The sequence below is a fragment of the Chinchilla lanigera genome, unplaced genomic scaffold (genome assembly GCF_000276665.1).
Source record: "Chinchilla lanigera isolate Chin_1 unplaced genomic scaffold, ChiLan1.0 scaffold00063, whole genome shotgun sequence".
NCBI classification, from domain to species: domain Eukaryota; kingdom Metazoa; phylum Chordata; class Mammalia; order Rodentia; family Chinchillidae; genus Chinchilla; species Chinchilla lanigera.
The window spans coordinates 1,365,751-1,384,412 of record NW_004955464.1 but is presented as its reverse complement, the minus strand read 5'-3'; the positions used below and the strand labels follow the sequence as shown (position 1 = coordinate 1,384,412).

At 35.5% G+C, this 18,662-nt stretch overlaps 1 protein-coding gene across 8 annotated transcripts in view; it reads right to left on the bottom strand.

Moving 5' to 3' along the window:
* Window positions 1–18,662, bottom strand: part of Oma1 (OMA1 zinc metallopeptidase) — an 87,389-nt gene that overhangs the window by 8,778 nt on the left and 59,949 nt on the right. For 6 of the 8 annotated variants that reach the window (XM_005398493.2, XM_005398494.1, XM_005398492.2 and 3 more), the window contains exon 8: window positions 10,083–10,232. In XM_005398493.2, coding sequence (XP_005398550.1) covers window positions 10,083–10,232 — 150 coding nt within the window. Of the gene's footprint in view, window positions 1–10,082; window positions 10,233–18,662 lie in introns of those variants that run through there. The other 2 variants (XR_001236706.1, XR_263188.2) reach the window with 2 other exon arrangements.

Sequence of the window (18,662 nt, the reverse complement as noted above, 5' to 3'; positions counted from 1 at the left end):
TTTGCTGATTGTTATGACTATATGTGTTAATTCAGGTTGTTTTTATTTGACTTATTTGTACTTAATCTGTTTCCAAAATTAATCTGAGGATGTTCATTCTAGTTACTGCAGTTTCTACTTCTAGCTCCATCCTCTCTGGCAATTTACACACACACACACACAGAGACACTTTTAATTACTGCTGATCTTGACTTTACTAACATCATCTAACTAAAAGTAACATTCTCCCAAATATTTTGGTTTTATGTTATTTTATTCCTTCATTTTATGTTACTTTACCTATGATCTTATTTACATTTTAATATTTGTTTAACCAATCCAATGTTACCATTTTAACTAAATTTACTGAAGAATCAACTATTGTTATTTTGCTTGTTACTTTATTAATTGTTTTTTCTCTATCTGAAGCACTTATAACAGTTCTATTTCTTTTCTATTACAAATTAATTATAGACATTTCAATTGATAAAAATTTATTTAAGTATAGTCTTGGCAACAACCCACAAAATATAACTACATCATTATAAGATTTATTAACCTTTAAAAAAATTTTTACAGGTCAATTTCTCTCATATATGTACATTTTAATTTTTATGTGACTATCATCTTTTAATTTGTATTAATTTTACTGTCTACTGTTAAGGAAAACAAAACTTCTCAACTCTGACATCCCTTGCTGACACCCCTCTTCTTTTCCCATACCAAATGCACCCTGGTCTGATAAGCAAACAGCTTCACTGAATCCTCTCACTCCCAGGCCAGCTGAGGTCACCTAGATGTGCAGAGCTGTAAACTTGTCGCCTCTGAGTAGCTGCCTTTGCTCTGCTTCTGTAACTTATCTTGCTTGCCTTTTCCCGCCACAGCCCTTCCTTATATAAGGCTATCACATCCCAGGCTTGCGGCTCAGACTTTGGAGTGCTGAACTCCTCTGGGCCCACCAGCATAATAAGTCTGGGTTCCTTCCATTTCTCTGAGTGCCACTTGGTTTCTTTGCCTCTAGTAAACCTAAAATTGCAATAACACTATGTTCTGACAACTTGGCTATAAAAATATACTTATCATTTTTTTCAAGTTGTATGACCAATATTTTAAAAGAATCAATTGTATACATTTGAAAATATACTCCTTTTTAAAATATTTAGTTTCCTTGTATGTATGTGTGTGGTATGAGGGATTAACCAGGACCCTTGCACCAAGATATATTCATAGCCCATTTATTTATTTTAGACAGCATCTTCCTAAGTTGCCCAGGTTGGGCTTGAACTTGTGATCTTCCTGCCTCATCCTCCCAGAGCACTAGGAGTACAGGCAGCACAATCACGCCTGTCAGTATTTCATTTTTTGTCAGTTACATCTTACTTTTCAGTTTATTTAACTGAATTCTTCTTTTTTTTTTTTTTTTTTTTTTGGTACCGGGAATCGAACTCAGGACCTTGCGCTTGCTAGGCAGGAGCTTGTGCCACTGAGCTATACTCCAGCCCAAACTGCATTCTTGAGTTCCTTACTTGGTCTGTAGTTTTATGGCAGCATAATATAATTTGTAAGAATATTATAATGCTATAATACTATAATACACAAACTAAACTACTGAGGACCAGCTTGGCGTGGTACAAGCAGGCAATAATTAATATTAATAAATTGGCATAAAAATAAGTTCAGAGTCTGTTGTAGGCCTACATAGCTTGTGGTGAGAGCCATGGCTGGTTTAGCGACAGGTTAATCTTTAAGCCAACAGCCAGAGCTGAGGCCAGCAAAAGTCTGTCAAGTTCTGGCATCTCAAAGCAAGATAACACAGCAGCTAAGGATTTTGATACATGCAAATTCTGTCTAGCTCAGTAATCCAGTTAGCAGACACTCAGGTTACCAGTTAACCATGATCTGTTCCTGTGTGATGACCCAAAAATGCACTGTTCCTCAGTTCTTGAGGCTTGACTGCATCAGCAGTTCACCCCCACCACTTCCTGCAGCCCACCAGCACATCCCCAAATCAAGCTGTACACCTAATAAAAGTCAAAGATACCATGCCGCGTGGTCTTAGCCTGTCATTGGGCTTTGACCATCGCAGTGCGCCTTGTAAATAAAATACACATTTTGTCTGTGTTTTATTCTGTTATCGCACCTCTGAGTAGGAGACCAGTGATCTTAGGCCTGGATCCCGCTACTAAACTACATAGTTGATATAATCCCTAGAAAGAGGGCTGATGCAGCAAGTACTTCACTGACATGCTGCTCTGCATTTTAACTGGGAAAGATATTTCATCTCACAAGAAAGAAAATTTGATATAACTAGATACATTAAAGTGTACTAGTTCCACTGGTTTTTGTTTTCCTCACCTTTAAACTTATACTTTTCTGGGGTCCGATGTCATTCTACTGTGGAGTATTTAATTTAAAACTCTTCTTCCTATACAACTTGTAAGAGTCTACTTTTGCCAGGGAGGATTAAACACTTCATAACTTTAACTATCTGAGCTTTGTCACTTCTGAGATTTTCATGCATAATATTCTGGGAATTGAGAAATGCTACCTAAACCAATAAATGTGATAAAGCACCACAAAGAAGTAAAGACATGAGTAAAGGAACAAATGGATTTCTATTCTACTGCTACACACAGCTTGGATTTCCTGGTGCCTCGCAACAGAATTTCATTTCTTAGATATTTGGGGGCTTTTGGTGTTTTCACTTGGTTGTGCTATGTTCTTCAATCTTCCACACCAATGAGACTATGCTCTGGAGCATCAGTTCTGCTCTATACATTGTCCACTAATGGCTTCTCTGCTGTATTTGCAAGTTTAAATAACTGTTAATGGCCCTTCAGAGTTGTCTCTTCTGTTTGTTCTATTGTTCCAGATAGGTTACTCAGCTTTGTGTTCACTAAGGGGAAAAACCATTACTTTCATTTACACTATCACCTCTACTTCAAAATCTCTCCCTTAATTCCTGAAAGCAACCACACATTTTTCAAAAGGCCTAAATAGTTTAGCACAGTAACTACAATCTAAAGACTAACTTACCAGTACATTTAATAACAATTAATGAGAATAGAAATATGCCAAGGATAGTGCCTATATGGCTACTCAAAAATAAAATAAAATTTATATTTATATACTAGTCTCAAAGGATGATTTGATTTGGTATCTTTCCTTGAAATGAAAATGAATGACAATAGAAAATAAAAAGAAAGAGTCATGTAAATCTTTGAAATGAGTGAAAAGATCATTAGGTGCCCTATAAAGTATACCATTCAGGGTTATCTCTACCTTTCATGGTCTTTGAATGATTTTACAACTTTGTGAACTGTAAAAAGTTAATAATAAATAAAAATGATACCTGTCATGGAAATAAACTATTGTCTGATAGAATGCAACTGATTACTGCCCTAGGAATGGAGCAGTTTTGCATCCATTTATATTCCTTATTGCCAATATACCTATTGATAAAATAAAAGTAAAAAGGACTACTAAATGGTTTAAAAAAGAGAGCTCAGCTTTCCTGAGGTTTAGAAATGTACTGACAGAGGAAGACTACCACAGAGAACATACCAGGAACTCAGTCCAACAAAAGGAATCATTTCCTGGGATCTAATAAGACTTTGCAAGCTTTCAGAAATACTGGAGTACTAGTTCTGCCTACTGACACAGATATGTTAATGAACTTATAAAATTTATGACTACTATAGCTGCTAAGGTAGATAGGAAATTAATGTACAGGCAGAGAGGGTCTGGGCAAGTCCGTGAAAAATAAGACATCAGAATTATGGCTGCAGGTGCATCTGAAGGCCAGGCCTCACAATAAAGTCTCAGTAGCCCTACTTGTATACTTCCCTAAAGGATAAACAGAACTTGAGACTACACAGTACTGTAGCTAGTTCCACTCATTTCATTAAATCCAGATATGCATCAGACGTGCACGTGGGTGACCAGAACACCTGGACTATCTCTTCCCAAAATGGTCCTGTTTTAGAAATCATAGATAAGCCAAGGTTAATAATGTCAGCCATATACCCTGTTCAATACAGTATTAGCTAAGCAGCTATACTTGTCGTCTTATTGGTTGATTATAGTTTGACCCACTTGAGCCCATGCTGTGATTTTGCTGTATAAATTACCCCTGACAAAGGGCCTCAGTCGCAGCCCACTCAGGACCCGTCCTGTCTCTCAGGAGCTAGCTATCTCTCAGTAAACCTTTCCTACCCTTAACCTCCATTGTCCTATACAATTCATTCTTCAATTTCAGGGGACAGGAACTCAGTACATCACTGTCACTGTCTTCCTGTTTAACTTAATTTCATTTATAATTTCTTGGTTCACACTTGAATTCTTGAATTCTCCTTTGTACTAGTTGTAGCACATCAGTTTCCCTCACTAATGAGTTAAATAAAATCTCAGACTTATTCATTTTGTATTTGTATGAGTCATAATCTTACCTTTCAAACAGTTTATCCTTTAAACTCATTTCATTTATTTTAATAAACTACAATGGAAATCAGAGTCTGACCTGTTATTGAAGTGATCTAAAGTATAAATTGAAAATTATAAAGTACACAAAAATTTTAAAATAAGGTCATCTTATCATAGGTCAATTGTCCTCAGGAGTTATAAAATAACTAGGCAAGGTTTTCACATAAAAATATTTCATAGCCAACTAACATAAAAGAATGATGAAATCCTGCCATTTGTAACAATACAGATGGATCCAGAGAGTATTATATTACGTGGAACAAGCTGGCACAGAAAGAGAAATACTGTATGGTCTTGGTATAGAGGAAAAATATGTAAGGCCCACCTTTCAAGATGTCAGATACTATGAGTTTGAGTTCCCCAAAGTCAAAGAATGAATTCTAAGGAACAATGGAGGTTAAGAGCAGGCAAATTTATTGGTGAATAGGATGGAGATAAGAATAGTTCCTCAGAGACAGAAGGCATCCCAAATGGGTTGTCAACAAGCCCATTTATCTGAGAAAGTTTTATACAGCAAAATCATGAGGAGGGCACAACATGGGTCAAAACTATAACCAACCAACAACATATAAGTATAGCCACTTGGCTAATACTGATCTAAAAGTAGCAAGAGCATAACCTTGTTTGATAATCTATAGTCTTAGTCTTATCTTTAGTCTTAGTACTCTTAGTGGACTAGAGCATAGCCCAACCCTAATGAGACAATGGTTTATTTAAATGGGAAATCTCAAAAGGATGGTGATAGTATCTCAAGCTTCTGGTTTATTCTGTAGGGAAGTATGTAAATCTGCCCATTGTAACTTTAATCTTCAGATGCACCTCAACCCACAGTTGTGATGTGTTCTAAACTTCTATACTGACTCCTTCAAGGAGCTAGCTCTGTCTGACTGCCTATAATATTTCTATCTAAGTTAGCCATCTACAGTAACCTCACATGTTAGATCTAAAACACTAGAATCATAGAAGTTGAAAGAATGACAGCTGCAGGGGCAGGATGGAGGAGTGGGGATGGGAAATACTAGTCAAAGGGACAAACTTTCTGCAACATTGTATAAAGAAGTTCTGAAGATCTATAGCACAGCACTGTGGCCACAGTAACTAATAATGAAAAGTCATATACTTGAAAATTACGAAGAGTAGAGATTTTCAATGTTGTAACCAAAAAAAAAAAAAAAATGTATGTGAGGTGATGGATATGTTAGTTTGATCTGACAATTCCACAATCTATGCAAATATCAAATGATCTTGTTGTACCCCATATTTACATACACGTTTTTAAGAAGTTGTAAATAATAAACATATGTATTTTACTTTTAAAAAGTATGGGCTATATTTATCCCCAGAAGCAACTAATACTTATGAAACAACTCACTATTATACACTAGGATTTTTCTAGCTACTACTCACCAAGCAAAACAGCAATTATTTATTCATAAACTATCAATGATAACAATTAAGCTTAACTTAAAAAGGAAAAAATTAATGCAAGATAGGCTTTATGATTGGATTAAAAACTTCCTAAGTGGGAAAACAAGATATTTCAAGGGAAAAAGCCACCCTCATTTTGTATGTTTCCCTAAAAATGTCACTACTCCTCCCCAAAGCAATTTTTTCTAACAGCCCATTCATTTCACCCTCAAGCAGATACACATCACCATGCTTTAGGGTATCAGACAGCGTTACTGTGAGGCTTCCAGGCTTATATGATGCAGAGGCCAACTCAATTACAAGAGCTGCTACGATATTTGCCTTTTCTTCAACACTCTCCATGTCAGACAAAATGAAATTCTGCAAGGTGAACAGGGTATGTTTGTATACACTGGCCAACAATGACATTTCACTTTAATGTCAGACACTCATGTTTTTCTGCTCATGAGATATATAATATTAATGATATATTCCTTTACTCTGACCAATTATAAATGCATAAGGATGTTTTATATGTGAGCTTAAACCCAGAACTTCCTGAAAGTTTAAAGGATTAAAATAAGATGAGATTAAAATGAACGCATTGGGCTGGGGGTTTAGCTCAGTGGCACAGCGCCTGCCTGGCAAGAGCAAGGTCGTGAGTTTGATTGCCGGTACCAGAAAAAAAAAAAAAAACGAAAGATAAAAAATAAAATAAAATAAAATGAATGCATTTACAGCTTGCCACTGAGTGATTCTGATACCTAAAAATTGATTGCAAGAAATTTGAGCATCAAGATTTAAAAAACAATTCATAAATACAGCTGGCATTGAAAGCTATAAAAACACTTAAATATAAATACCCTTAAAATTTTGATTATAATAACATAAACAACCAACAATTCCAAATTAAATGTCTTTCTTGTGTGTTCTACCATTCTCCATCCTCTTCACCCCTAAAAAGAAGATGCCAAGAGAGAACAAGATGGGGCATAAAGAATAAAATATTTAATCCAAATACTTGTAGTTTAAAAATTAATCTTTCAAGTAAATTTCCCTTATTTACACCTATTCCATTTTATAAAAATTCCTGGTTTTCAAAGAGTTAAGTTAGGCATCTCTTTCAAAGGCAAATTATAATACAAGCTTATACATAAATTTAGTCTGAACAGTGTAACTATACTTTTACAACTGTCGTGCTATTAAATATCAACAGGTTAATAAAACATCTGTTCTTCAATTTTTCATCTAAGTTGTTATGGTAACCAAAATATGGGCGATATGTTTCCTAAATTTAACTAATTATTTCAAGTAAATAAAATTATATCAGCTTATTAACTACAAATAATATTATTACTAAAACACATTTATCACTTTTAAATGCTAGTGGATCACAGCATTATATTTCACTAGGCATTTACGAATGTTTTATGTTGGGATTCACATGAAAAAAAATAGCGAGGGTTTATTTTCTCCAATTTGGGGCATTATCTTGATTCAAAAAACAAAATAGAAAAGGAACTATTTTGCTTTTTGAACAATAAATATACTATGACAAAGTATTCCAAAAGTAGATGACTCAGTGCTGTGCGAGAGCTGCAGACCATATCCTTCCCAACACAAGCTGGAGCCTGTTGATGCCACAACCTTCCATTTGTGTCCCATCTGTGCGCAAAGCCAGGGTTTCCTGGGGCTCATATTCTCCAGCCCGTTCGAACCACCATTCTAGCACCCTCCCACCTCCACTCACAATCACCTAGCTGCTAAGGAAACTATTCTCTCCCAAATTCGTATTTTAAAGCTCCAATGTGAACACATTTGGAGGTAGAGGCTACAAGGAGTTAATTAAGGTTAAATGAGGTCATATATCTGGGGCCCTAATCCAATGTTGTTAGTATCCTCATAAGAGGAACCCCAGAGAGCCAAACTTTTCCTACCACCTCTTTTTATTGTCTGCCTTCCTGTACTGCAGAATATGCTTTAGGAAGGGTGGATTTCTGGCTATTTAGTTCACATCAGCTACCACACCAACAACATGACACAGCAGGTGATTAGTAAATACTGAAGGCATAAAATATAACCTTACAATATCTTAAACTATGGACAGTCTATGGTAAGAAATAATATATTTTTGTAATGACATTCAAAGAATCCAATAAAATGACTTATAATCTTCAGTAAGTTAAATTAAAGAATCAAAATTATCAAAATTTGTGTTCTTACCATAGAACCACAGAATCTTCCTTTCTTCTTCCCCTATGAATCTAATTCAAAACACTCTACGTCCTTCTCCGTACCAATTAAATGTGGAAAATACCTACTCTAGCTTTTCTGTCCTAGAACTTGCTTTCCACTCAGTTCCTAGATGAACTCAACTGCTCTCACTGCTTCAACCATCACATTTTTGGAGTAACTCTGAAATCATCATCTCTGGCCTAGGTCTGTCTGCGCTCTGGTGCTGTACTGTATTGCTAACTAGCTTTAAAGAACACAGCATTTAAGCCACACCATCAGAAACATAAAAAGACAGAGGCAGAATATAACATGGTATTCATTTGGGTAGAAAAAAATGCTAAACAAAATAATTTTAAAATGTAGTCCTTAGTTACGTATAGATTCACACAATTCCGTACACTGCCTGAGGAATTGCTTTCTTTCATCATAGAAATTAGACCTGTGGCAGGAGGGAATTACAATCTCTGAGTTATGACTGTGTATTCTAATTAACAGTATACCCTTCCTCTAATTATCAGTTTCACTTCAACCACTGAATTATTCCCAATATTGTAGTAGAGTTTTATTGCTTTCAAATTGAATTTAATCACTTGGGGGGAACATACAAGAAATTTATCTGAGGTTTTCAAATTCAGTTTCCGAACTGGGATAGTTTATTTTTAGAAAAAAATAACTCCCATGTTTTTCTTTACCACTGTCTCCCAAATAACATTTGTTTCTCCAACCATTTTTCTTCATTTTCATTAATCAACTCATTATTATTTTAAAAACAAAAACTTTCTAAAGCACATTTTTTAATCTCTCTGAAGATTCTCAGTAATTTGATGAAATAACAACTCAGAATTTAGAAAAGGCTTTCTATCAAAGTTGGCTAGTAAAATTCATTATCATGCTTTAACAGATCATCTATTTTTAAAATTTCATTAAGTAAAAATAAAGACAAAGGAATTTCCAAGAGAAATGATAGGTTTGCTATGGCTTTGGAGACAAGCTCATGCCTGAGACAGGGTGCTCAAAAACCCCTGGGTCTTGGGTAGCAGTACAGAGGAGGCTCTGAGACTCAGTGATACCCGTACAGTCAGCCTGTGATGAGACACACATTCTGCAAGACCTACATTGCCTTCAGTAAGATCAATGATCACTACATACTAAATCAGGCAAGTTTTACTGTATTTCTTTCTCAAATACTTTTTCTTCAAATTAGGAATATAAATGGAATGGGGGGGCTGGGGATTTAGCTCAGCGGCAAAAGCGCCTGCCTGGCAAGTGCAAGGTCATGAGTTCGGTTCCTGGTACCGGAGAAAAACCAAAAAAAAAAAAATAAATAAATAAATGGAATGGGGTTGGGGTAAGTGTTCCTTAAGGAAGTGCTGCTGAACGTCTGTGACCCTCCAGATTTGGATGTGATAGTGTCCAAGGGTGAGGCCTTGCAAAAGCGCTTCTCTCAGGACAGTGGAACCCTGGTGACTGGGATTAGAGTCCTCTTGCTTCTTCTACCCGGTGAGGTTACTACAGAAGTCAGCCATTCATGAGCTGGGAAACAGGCCTTTACCACACTATTTTCCCTAAGAAAACAACTGAAATTAATGCCCATTTGACCCCAAACTACTATACAACTCATTACTTGCTATCTTTTTTTTTAACAAAAAACTTACATCACTAGGGACTGATTAAATTATGATCAATAAATTGAAAACAACAATATGCCCTGTTTTAAACTTTGATTGATTCAGTTAAAATTAAAGGGTGAAACCTTCACCATTATAAAAAGTCAACTGTACAAAGCAACTTATTTTTTAAGGTATATGGACAAGTAAGATTTTACTTTTTAGTCCAGTCCTTGGAAAAATGATAGTCCATAATTATAATAATCAAAATAGCTGACATGTTATAACTGTTATTCTATGCAAAAGAAGGAACAGCATTACCAGTAAATGATATAGTAAAGTAATTCCCATTCTTATGCAATGTTAGCTCACCTGTGGTATAAGTCTATCCAAGTGCTCAGCTCGGTTTCCATGAGAAGGGTGTGTAGACAACCACTCTGGCAACTTGGGGTGACCATGGAGGATGTCTGCAAACTCCATCTGCTGCCAAAACACTGAACTGGCTCTTACATCCACACAAGCCTAAAACCAAAATTAATAAGAGCACACACACCATAAGCTTGTTCTGAGAACATTTTAAAACATTTATATCACTACATATTTGTTGTCAAAAGAGGAAGTTAGAAGAATTTTTATTGGGAATAAGAAGGACAATACCTCCTGGATTTACAGGAGAGGTCACAAATGGGGTGGCCCATCCCTACATATTTTTAAATCATTTTCTATCACCATTTTAGTAATAGTAGAATAGGTGTATAGCTATTAAAAAAAAACTCAAACAATATGGTATTACAGAAATACGAGACTATCACCCTCCTGTGTCACTGCTGTCCCCATGCAGCATTTATAATAACCCCATCCCCAAAGATAACCTATGTTCAGCATAAAATTAAAATTTTCTAGGTTTTTAAGGTCTTAACAGACAACTTGACACTAAAGAAATTTTACTTCAAATCTGTACCCACTAGAAGATTTCAAATAAAAATGCAGAAAGAAAAGACAGTTATTTTTAATGGACATCAAATTATCTACTTTTTCTCAATGTATGTGATAATATATATAAGCCATTCAAAATACCTCATAAATGCGGATTATAGAACATTTCTATAAGGCTACTTAAGAAACTACTAACTGTTGCTACCCTCAGAAGGTAAATGAGGTATCTGATGGGAGATAGACTGCTGAATTACATTAAAATGTTTGCAACAAAAATTATTTTCAGGGCTGGAGATTTAGCTCAGTGGCACAGTGCCTGCCTGGCAGGCGCAAGGTTGTGAGTTCAGTTCCTGATACCGGAAAACAAACAAACAAAAAAAAACCCAAAAAACTATTTTCAGGCAGGAATAACACTGAGCCTTGTTCAGCCTCGAGAGCTTCAGTGAGCTGCTCAAGAGGGGAAAAATTCCAGCTCCCAGTCCCCTCCAACAATTGCAGGAGCCATGCTGAGCATGATGAGTCTTGGGAGCTTCAGTAAGCTACTCGTGAGGGGAAAACTCCACCTGCCACCCCTCTGTCACCATCACGGGAGTAACTGTGAGCCTTGGTGAGCCTCCAGAGCTTCAATGAGCTGCTTAGGAGGGGAGAAAATCCGCCCCTGCCCTGCCCCCACCATCACAGAAGCCAAGCTGAGCCTCAGTGAACCTCAGGAGCTTCAGTGAGCTGCTCAGGAAGGGAGAAACTCTGCTGTCCCACCATCATGGGAGTGAAGGTGAGCTGCAAGGGAAAGGAGAAGCCCCATCCCACCAGTCCTCTGCTATCCAGGGAGCTTGGTCTGGAGGAACTCTGGTGCCTGGGCCATACTCCTGCACTACAAGTAGGGCAGTCAGGGCAGGAAGCACCCAGGACACAGCAACTGTCTTGTCCAGAGGAATACAGGGTAAATCCACTCTAACAAAGGAAAACACTTTGCATAAAATCTCTTCATTTATCATCAGTTCTATTATATTAACTATAGACTTTCCTCTTATGGTCTAAACTACAAAAATAACAGTTATCACAGTTGGTCAGCGTGTAAATTGTGATTATTGCAAATTGTACTACTGTAGCTAGGATGTCAATTCTGTTGTAATCAGTTGTTCTCACTTACATAATAATTTTGGGAAGCTCTTGGGTAATAACCTCACCGCAGCCCTACACCAAAAGACTGCTGACCAAGCCAAACAGAAAACAACATCTCATTGTCAATTAACTGGAAAGGGAGGATCTTGGGACAGACACAAACCAAGAATCTCCTACACAAAGGAGATACCCCTGAACTACAGATTACTCTGGAAGAGGCCTTGATATTAGCGATATAGCTGCTTGCTACAAAAACTCACAGGGATTTCAACAGAAAACAAAATAAAACAATTATGTTGAAATAGCCAATGTCAAAATAAAGGAGCAAAATGCAATCTAAGACCTTCAGCCCAACCACAAGTCCAGGAGACATCAACATAGAAGAAATTGGAAGTCACACACCTGAAATTTCTGAAATGACAGCAACAGAAGTAAAGAAACAACTCCATCAGGCTATAGAAAAAAATCAGATCAGAAATAATCTCTCAGGTAAAAAAAGAAATGACAACCACAATGAAAGAATTGCTCAGCATAACTAAAGAAGACATAGATAAAAAATAGAGGAGCATAAAAAAATGACTGAAAACTGGATGGAACAATGTTGGAAAGAATTTGAATGCATAAAACAGATTCAAAGAGAAATCCAGGAAATTAAAAATTCCACTGAAAGCTGGCAAAAACACTTGAACAAAACTGAAGACAGACTTTTAGACCTTGAAAATAGCATTACAGCTAGTGATCAAAAAAGAAAAGATATCTTAAAAACAAAAAGAACTAGAAAATCACAATTCAACAGGGGCAAAATGATACAAAGGAAAACAATATAAGACTGATAGGTCAACAATAAATAAAGACTCAACACAAATGATATAAAAAGACTATTTGCAGAAGTAATAGCAGAAAATTTCCCGAGTATGGGAAAAGAATCTGACATACAAACAAGTGAGGTATACAGAACTCCAATTAGCTGTAACCAAAATAAATCTAAACCCAGACATACAATAATCAAGATCCAAGAAATTCAGCACAAGAACAGAATATTTTGGTTTTTTTTGTTTTTTTTGTTTTTTTGGTTTTTCTCCGGTACCGGGAACCGAACTCACGACCTTGCGCTTGCCGAGCAGGCGCTTTGCCACTGAGCTAAATTCCCAGCCCCAAGAACAGAATATTAAAAGCAGTTAGAAAAAAGAAACAGATCACCTATAATGGGAAGCCCATTAGAATCATGGCAGATTTCTCAAAACAAACCATAAACTGAAAAAGAACTTGGAATGAAGTATTTCAGGTCATGAAAGAAAACAACATCCAACCCAAATTGATGTACCCTGCAAAATTATCTTTCAAAATTAATGGAGAAGTAAGATACTTTCATGACAAAGAACAACTGAAGAAATTCATGAATATCAAACCAACCATACACAGAGTACTGAAAGATATTCTAGAAAGAGATAAAAATGACCACAATTTCAAGAATAGCAACATAAAGGAACAACCAAGCAGAACAACCAACTAAACAGAGAAGAAAAAAAGGGAGCCAACAGTACAAAAATAACCTGACAAAGATAAGCCAATACATATCAGTTATAACTATTAATGTAAATGGCCTCAATTCACCAATCAAAAGAAACAGAGTGGATCAAGAAATGAAATTCAACAATAGGCTATATATAATAAACACATTTAACTCCAATTCTTAGACTGAAAGTTGAAGGATGGTAAACAATATTCCATGCAAGAAGAACCAAAAAAAAGCAGGGGTAGCTATTCTGTTTGTAGCCAATGTGAACTTCAAACCAAGAATGATCAAAAAAGATAAAGGTCACTATATACTTATTAGGGGAAAACCAAAAGAGGAAAAGATAACAATCACAAACATACACACAAAAAAATAGGAACATCCAACTATACAAGACAAATTTTAATAGACATGAAAAATCAAATAAGCAATAACACAATCATAACAGGTGACTTTAACACCCCACTGTCACAAAGAGATAGATCAACTAGACAAAAAAATCAGCAAAGAAAGAACAAAACCAAACCAAACTTGTGAATAAATGGGCTTAGTGGACTGAGTATTCCATACACACTGTTTTCAGCTGGACATGGGCTGGTCTCTAAAATAGACCATACACTAGCCCATAAAACATGCTTAAGAAAATGCAAAGGAATTAAAGTTATCCCATGCATATTATCTGACCACAGTGCAATGCAACTGGAAACTATTGACCAAAGAAATCATAAAAACTCCATAAGCACTTGGAATTAAATAACACCCAAAATTAAAGGTGAAATTAAACAATATTTACAAGCAAATGAAAATGCAGATAAGCTAATAAGAACCTGTGGGATGCAATGAAAGCAGTCCTCAGAGAGAAATTTATAGCAGTGAATTCTCACAGGAAAACAGAACAAACAGAAATAAACAACCTTATGCTGCACCTCAAGCTTCTAGCAAAAGAAGAGCAGATCCAGCCCAAAGCCCAAAGAAGAGAATAAATTATAAAAATCAAGCAGAAATTAATGCAATGGGGGCTGGGGATTTAGCTGAGCAGCATAGCACCTACCTGGCAAGCGCAAGGTTGTGAGTTCAATTCCCAGTACCGGAAAAAAACAAAAAATAAAGAAATAAAGAAATTAATGCAAAGGATACTAACAAAACAATACACAGAATTAATGAACTGAAGGGTTGGTTATTTGAAAGAATAAATAAAATTGATAAACCCCTAGCCTTATCTAACCTTATCAAGAAAAGGAAAGAAAAAACTGAAATTCATGCAATAAAGAATGAAAAGGTTGAAATCACTACAGATCCTAAAAAAATTCAGAAGATCATCAATACCTACTTCAAAAATCTTTACTCTCATAGGATGGAAAACACAAGAAATGTACAGATTACTACACACATATGAATTACCAAAGCTGAATCAATAAGATATAAAAAATCTTGAATAACCCAGTATCAATCAATGAAATTGAACACATAATAAAACACTTTCAAACAAAGAAAAGCTCAGGTCCTGATGGATTCACAGTTGAATTTTACAAGAAATTTAGAGAGCATGTAATGCCAATACTTCTCAAACTGTTTAATGAATGAAAGGGAAGGAATTCTCCCTTACTCATTCCTAGAGGCAAGTATTATCCTGTTACCAAAACAAGAGAAAGACCCAACCAAGAAAGAAAACTACAGGTCAATCTCCCTAATAAACATAGATGCAGCAACCCTAAATAAAATACTAATAAACAGAATGCAGCAAATCATCAAGAAGATTATACATCATGACAAGGTGAGATTCATCCCAGGAATGCAGGGATGGTTTAACATGTGTGAATCAATAAATGTAGTACACCATATCAACAAAGCCAAAGGAAAAAAATCATATGATCATCTCAATAGATGCAGAAAAAGCTTTTGATAAAGTCCAACACTCATTCATAATAAAAATGCTACCAAAAAATCACAATAAAAACCATCTATGACAAATCAACAGCCAACATCATACTAAATGGACAAAAAAGTGGAAGCTTTTACTTTAAAATCAGGAACAAGACAACAATGTCCATTGTCACCACTCCTATTCAATATAGTTCTGGAAACATTAGCCAGAGCAAGTAGGTAAGATATGAAAATAAAAGTAATAAGGATAGGAAAGGAAGCAGTGAAATTATCATTCACAGATCACATGATACTCTACATAGAAGACTCCAAAAATTCCACTGAAAGATTTCTACATTTAATAAACAAATTCAGTAGCATAGCTGGATATAAAGTCAATGCTCAAATACCAATAGCATTCCTGTACACAAACAACAAACTCACTGAGACAGAAATTAGGGAAACCACACCCTTCACAATAGCATCCAAAAATATGAAATAATTAGGAATCAATCTAACAAAAGTAGTAAAATTTCTATACAGTGAAAAATTACAGTACTCTGAAAAAGATCTAAGAAGATATCACAAAATGAAAATATATCCCTTGCTCATGGATAGGAAGAAACAACATTATGAAAATGGCCATACTCCTAAAACTATTATACAGGTATAATACAATCCCAACCAAAATACCATTATCACACCTCACAAATCTAGAAAAAATACTCCTAAAATTAATTTGGAAACAAAAGAGACCTAGAATAGCAATGGCAATCCTAGGCAGCAAAGGCAAGGCAGGAGGTATCACAATCCCCGATTTGAAATTCTACTACAAACCTACTGTGATAAAATCAGCATGGTACTGACAAAAAAACACAGATCTGAAGATTAACAGAACAGATTAGAAGATGCAGAAACAACTACAAACACACTCAGTCACCTTATCTTTGACAAAGGGGCCAAACATGTTCACTGGAAGAAAGACAGCCTTGTTAATAAATGCGGCTGAAAAAAACTGGCTTTCTACATAGCAAAAACTAAAACTAGACCCAAGTCTAATCACCATGCACTAAAGTCAAAATGGATCAAAGATCAAAATATTAAAACAGAAACATTACATCTACTGAAAAAGAAAGTAGGTAAAAATCTCAAAGACATAGGGATAGGCAGAAAGCTCATATGAACAAAAACCAAACTGCATGGGGAAATACTTCAAAGAACTGACAACTGGGATCTCATCTTATTAAAAAGCTTTTGCACACCATAGAAATCACTGAGTGAATACACAACTCACAAAGTGGGAAAAAAATTAGCCAACTGAACCTCTGAGAAAGGACTTCTATCTGAACATACAAAGAATTGAAAAAAATCAGACCCCCAAATTCAAAGACCCAATCCAAAAATGGGCATCTGAGATGAATACATACTTCTCAGATGAAGAAATACAAATGGCAAATAAATATATGAAAAAATGTTCAACAGCGTTGGTTATTCAAGAAATGCAAATTAAAACAATACTGAAATTTCATCTCTCCCCAGAAAGAATGGTTACCATCAAGAAATCAAATAATTACAAAAACTGGAGGGGTGGTGGTGAAAAAGGAAACCCTTCTCCACTGCTGCTGGTAGTGCTGACTGGTGCAATCACTACAGAAATCAGTGTGGAGATTCCTCAAAAAACTAAGATTAGAGATCCCATTCAACCTGGCTATTCTCCCTCTGTGTATCATCCCAGAAGTATTAAAAACATCATACCACAGCAATATATATGGTATCACTGCCATATTTATAGCAGTACAATTTGTAATAGCAAAATCTTGGAAACAACCCAAATCCCCATCAACGTAAGAATGGCTAAAAAAGATGTGGTTATTTTTATACAATGGAGTACTACTTTGCAATAAAGAAGGATGAACTTGAGACTTTTATAGGTAAACACATGCCTGTACTTAAGACCAGACTCACATGTATAAACCTGGTATTCTCTTCCCTGGTTTGATAAATTGAAAGAGTAAATAAGGTCTAAAATGTACAAGAGATATTGTAAAATGATAAGAAATTGTTTAAAAGGAAAAAAGAACTAGAATATGGGAAAGGGAGGGGCTGAAGATTTAGCTCAGCGGCACAGCACCTGCCTGGCAAGCGCAAGGTTGTGAGTTCGATTCCTGGTACCGGAAAAAAAAAAATATGGGAAAGGGAAAAAGAAGGAAGGGAAAAGGGAGAAAATCACAAGTTACCTATACTATTAGTATCGCTTAGTTCATTAAAAAGGAAGGTTCAGGCTAATATCAATTGGAGAATTTTTTATGCCCATATCTTGTACTCTGGATAACTACTTTAGATGACAGTATGCAGTGTATTAACTATTGTTATTCTCCTATTTTGTTATGAAATTGTTTTACCTTTCTTCAATAAAATGAAAAAAAATTTAAGTTAAAAAAATAAAAAAAACAACAACCAGGGCATCAATCATTGACATCTTCACTGTTACATTTAGTGGGCAGACATTTTATCAAAATTATATCACCACAGAAAAAAAGGGAAGACCAACATGACAGTGTAAAGTGTGTTGTTCAAAGAAAGACAATAATGCAAAACAAATTTAGAGACTAGATATTACTGTTCAGATTGTAACATTGTGTTGTATATTGAATGTTTTAAGATACATCATACACAAAGTATTAAATAAATTTGATAAAACTGTCATTTTTATATTTATTGTTCTATTATCTTATAGAAATTAAAATATGCAATTTTTGGCCATCCTATATTTAAATACATAATTAGGCTCATAAGTGGTTAATTAATAACATGAAACATAAAACAGGCATATTTAGAACACTCTAAGATCGCAGTGATGGTATGGAAGGCACTTTTATCTCCAATATGAGCATTAAAGGACACACTATTAATAGCAACTATACCTAAACACACTGTCAAGAAATCCACATTACAGCTATGCATGGTGGTGCACGCCTATAGTCCCAGCACTTAGGAGGCTGAGGCAGGAGCAAGTTCGAGACCAGCCTGGGCTACAAAGTGAGCTCAAGGCCAGCCTGAACTGCATAGCGAGACCCTGTCACAAAAAGAAAAAAAAAAAGAAATCCACATTACAAAATGATATAAACTCTGGCATCGAAAACTTAAAATGGAGGAGGGTGTGGAGTTTGATGTTCACTGGTTATCAGCTTCAAATAGATTAATTTAAGCATATAATGTTCTAAATAAGCCTCATGGAAACAACAAAGCACAAATCTTTAGAAGAATCAAACAAATAGATAAATACATGCACCTCACCATAAAAAAAAAAAAATTGCAAAGGAAAACAGCAAGAGGAAAAAACAAAGACAACCAGGAAACAACCTATGACAGTCAGAAAACAGCAAAATAGCAGCAATAGGTTTTTACTTATCAATAATTATCTTGGATGTAAATGGATTAAAATTTCTAATAAAAAGACAGAGTAAATAGATTTTTAAAAACAATTTGCCACTATATGCTTACAAAAGACCCAC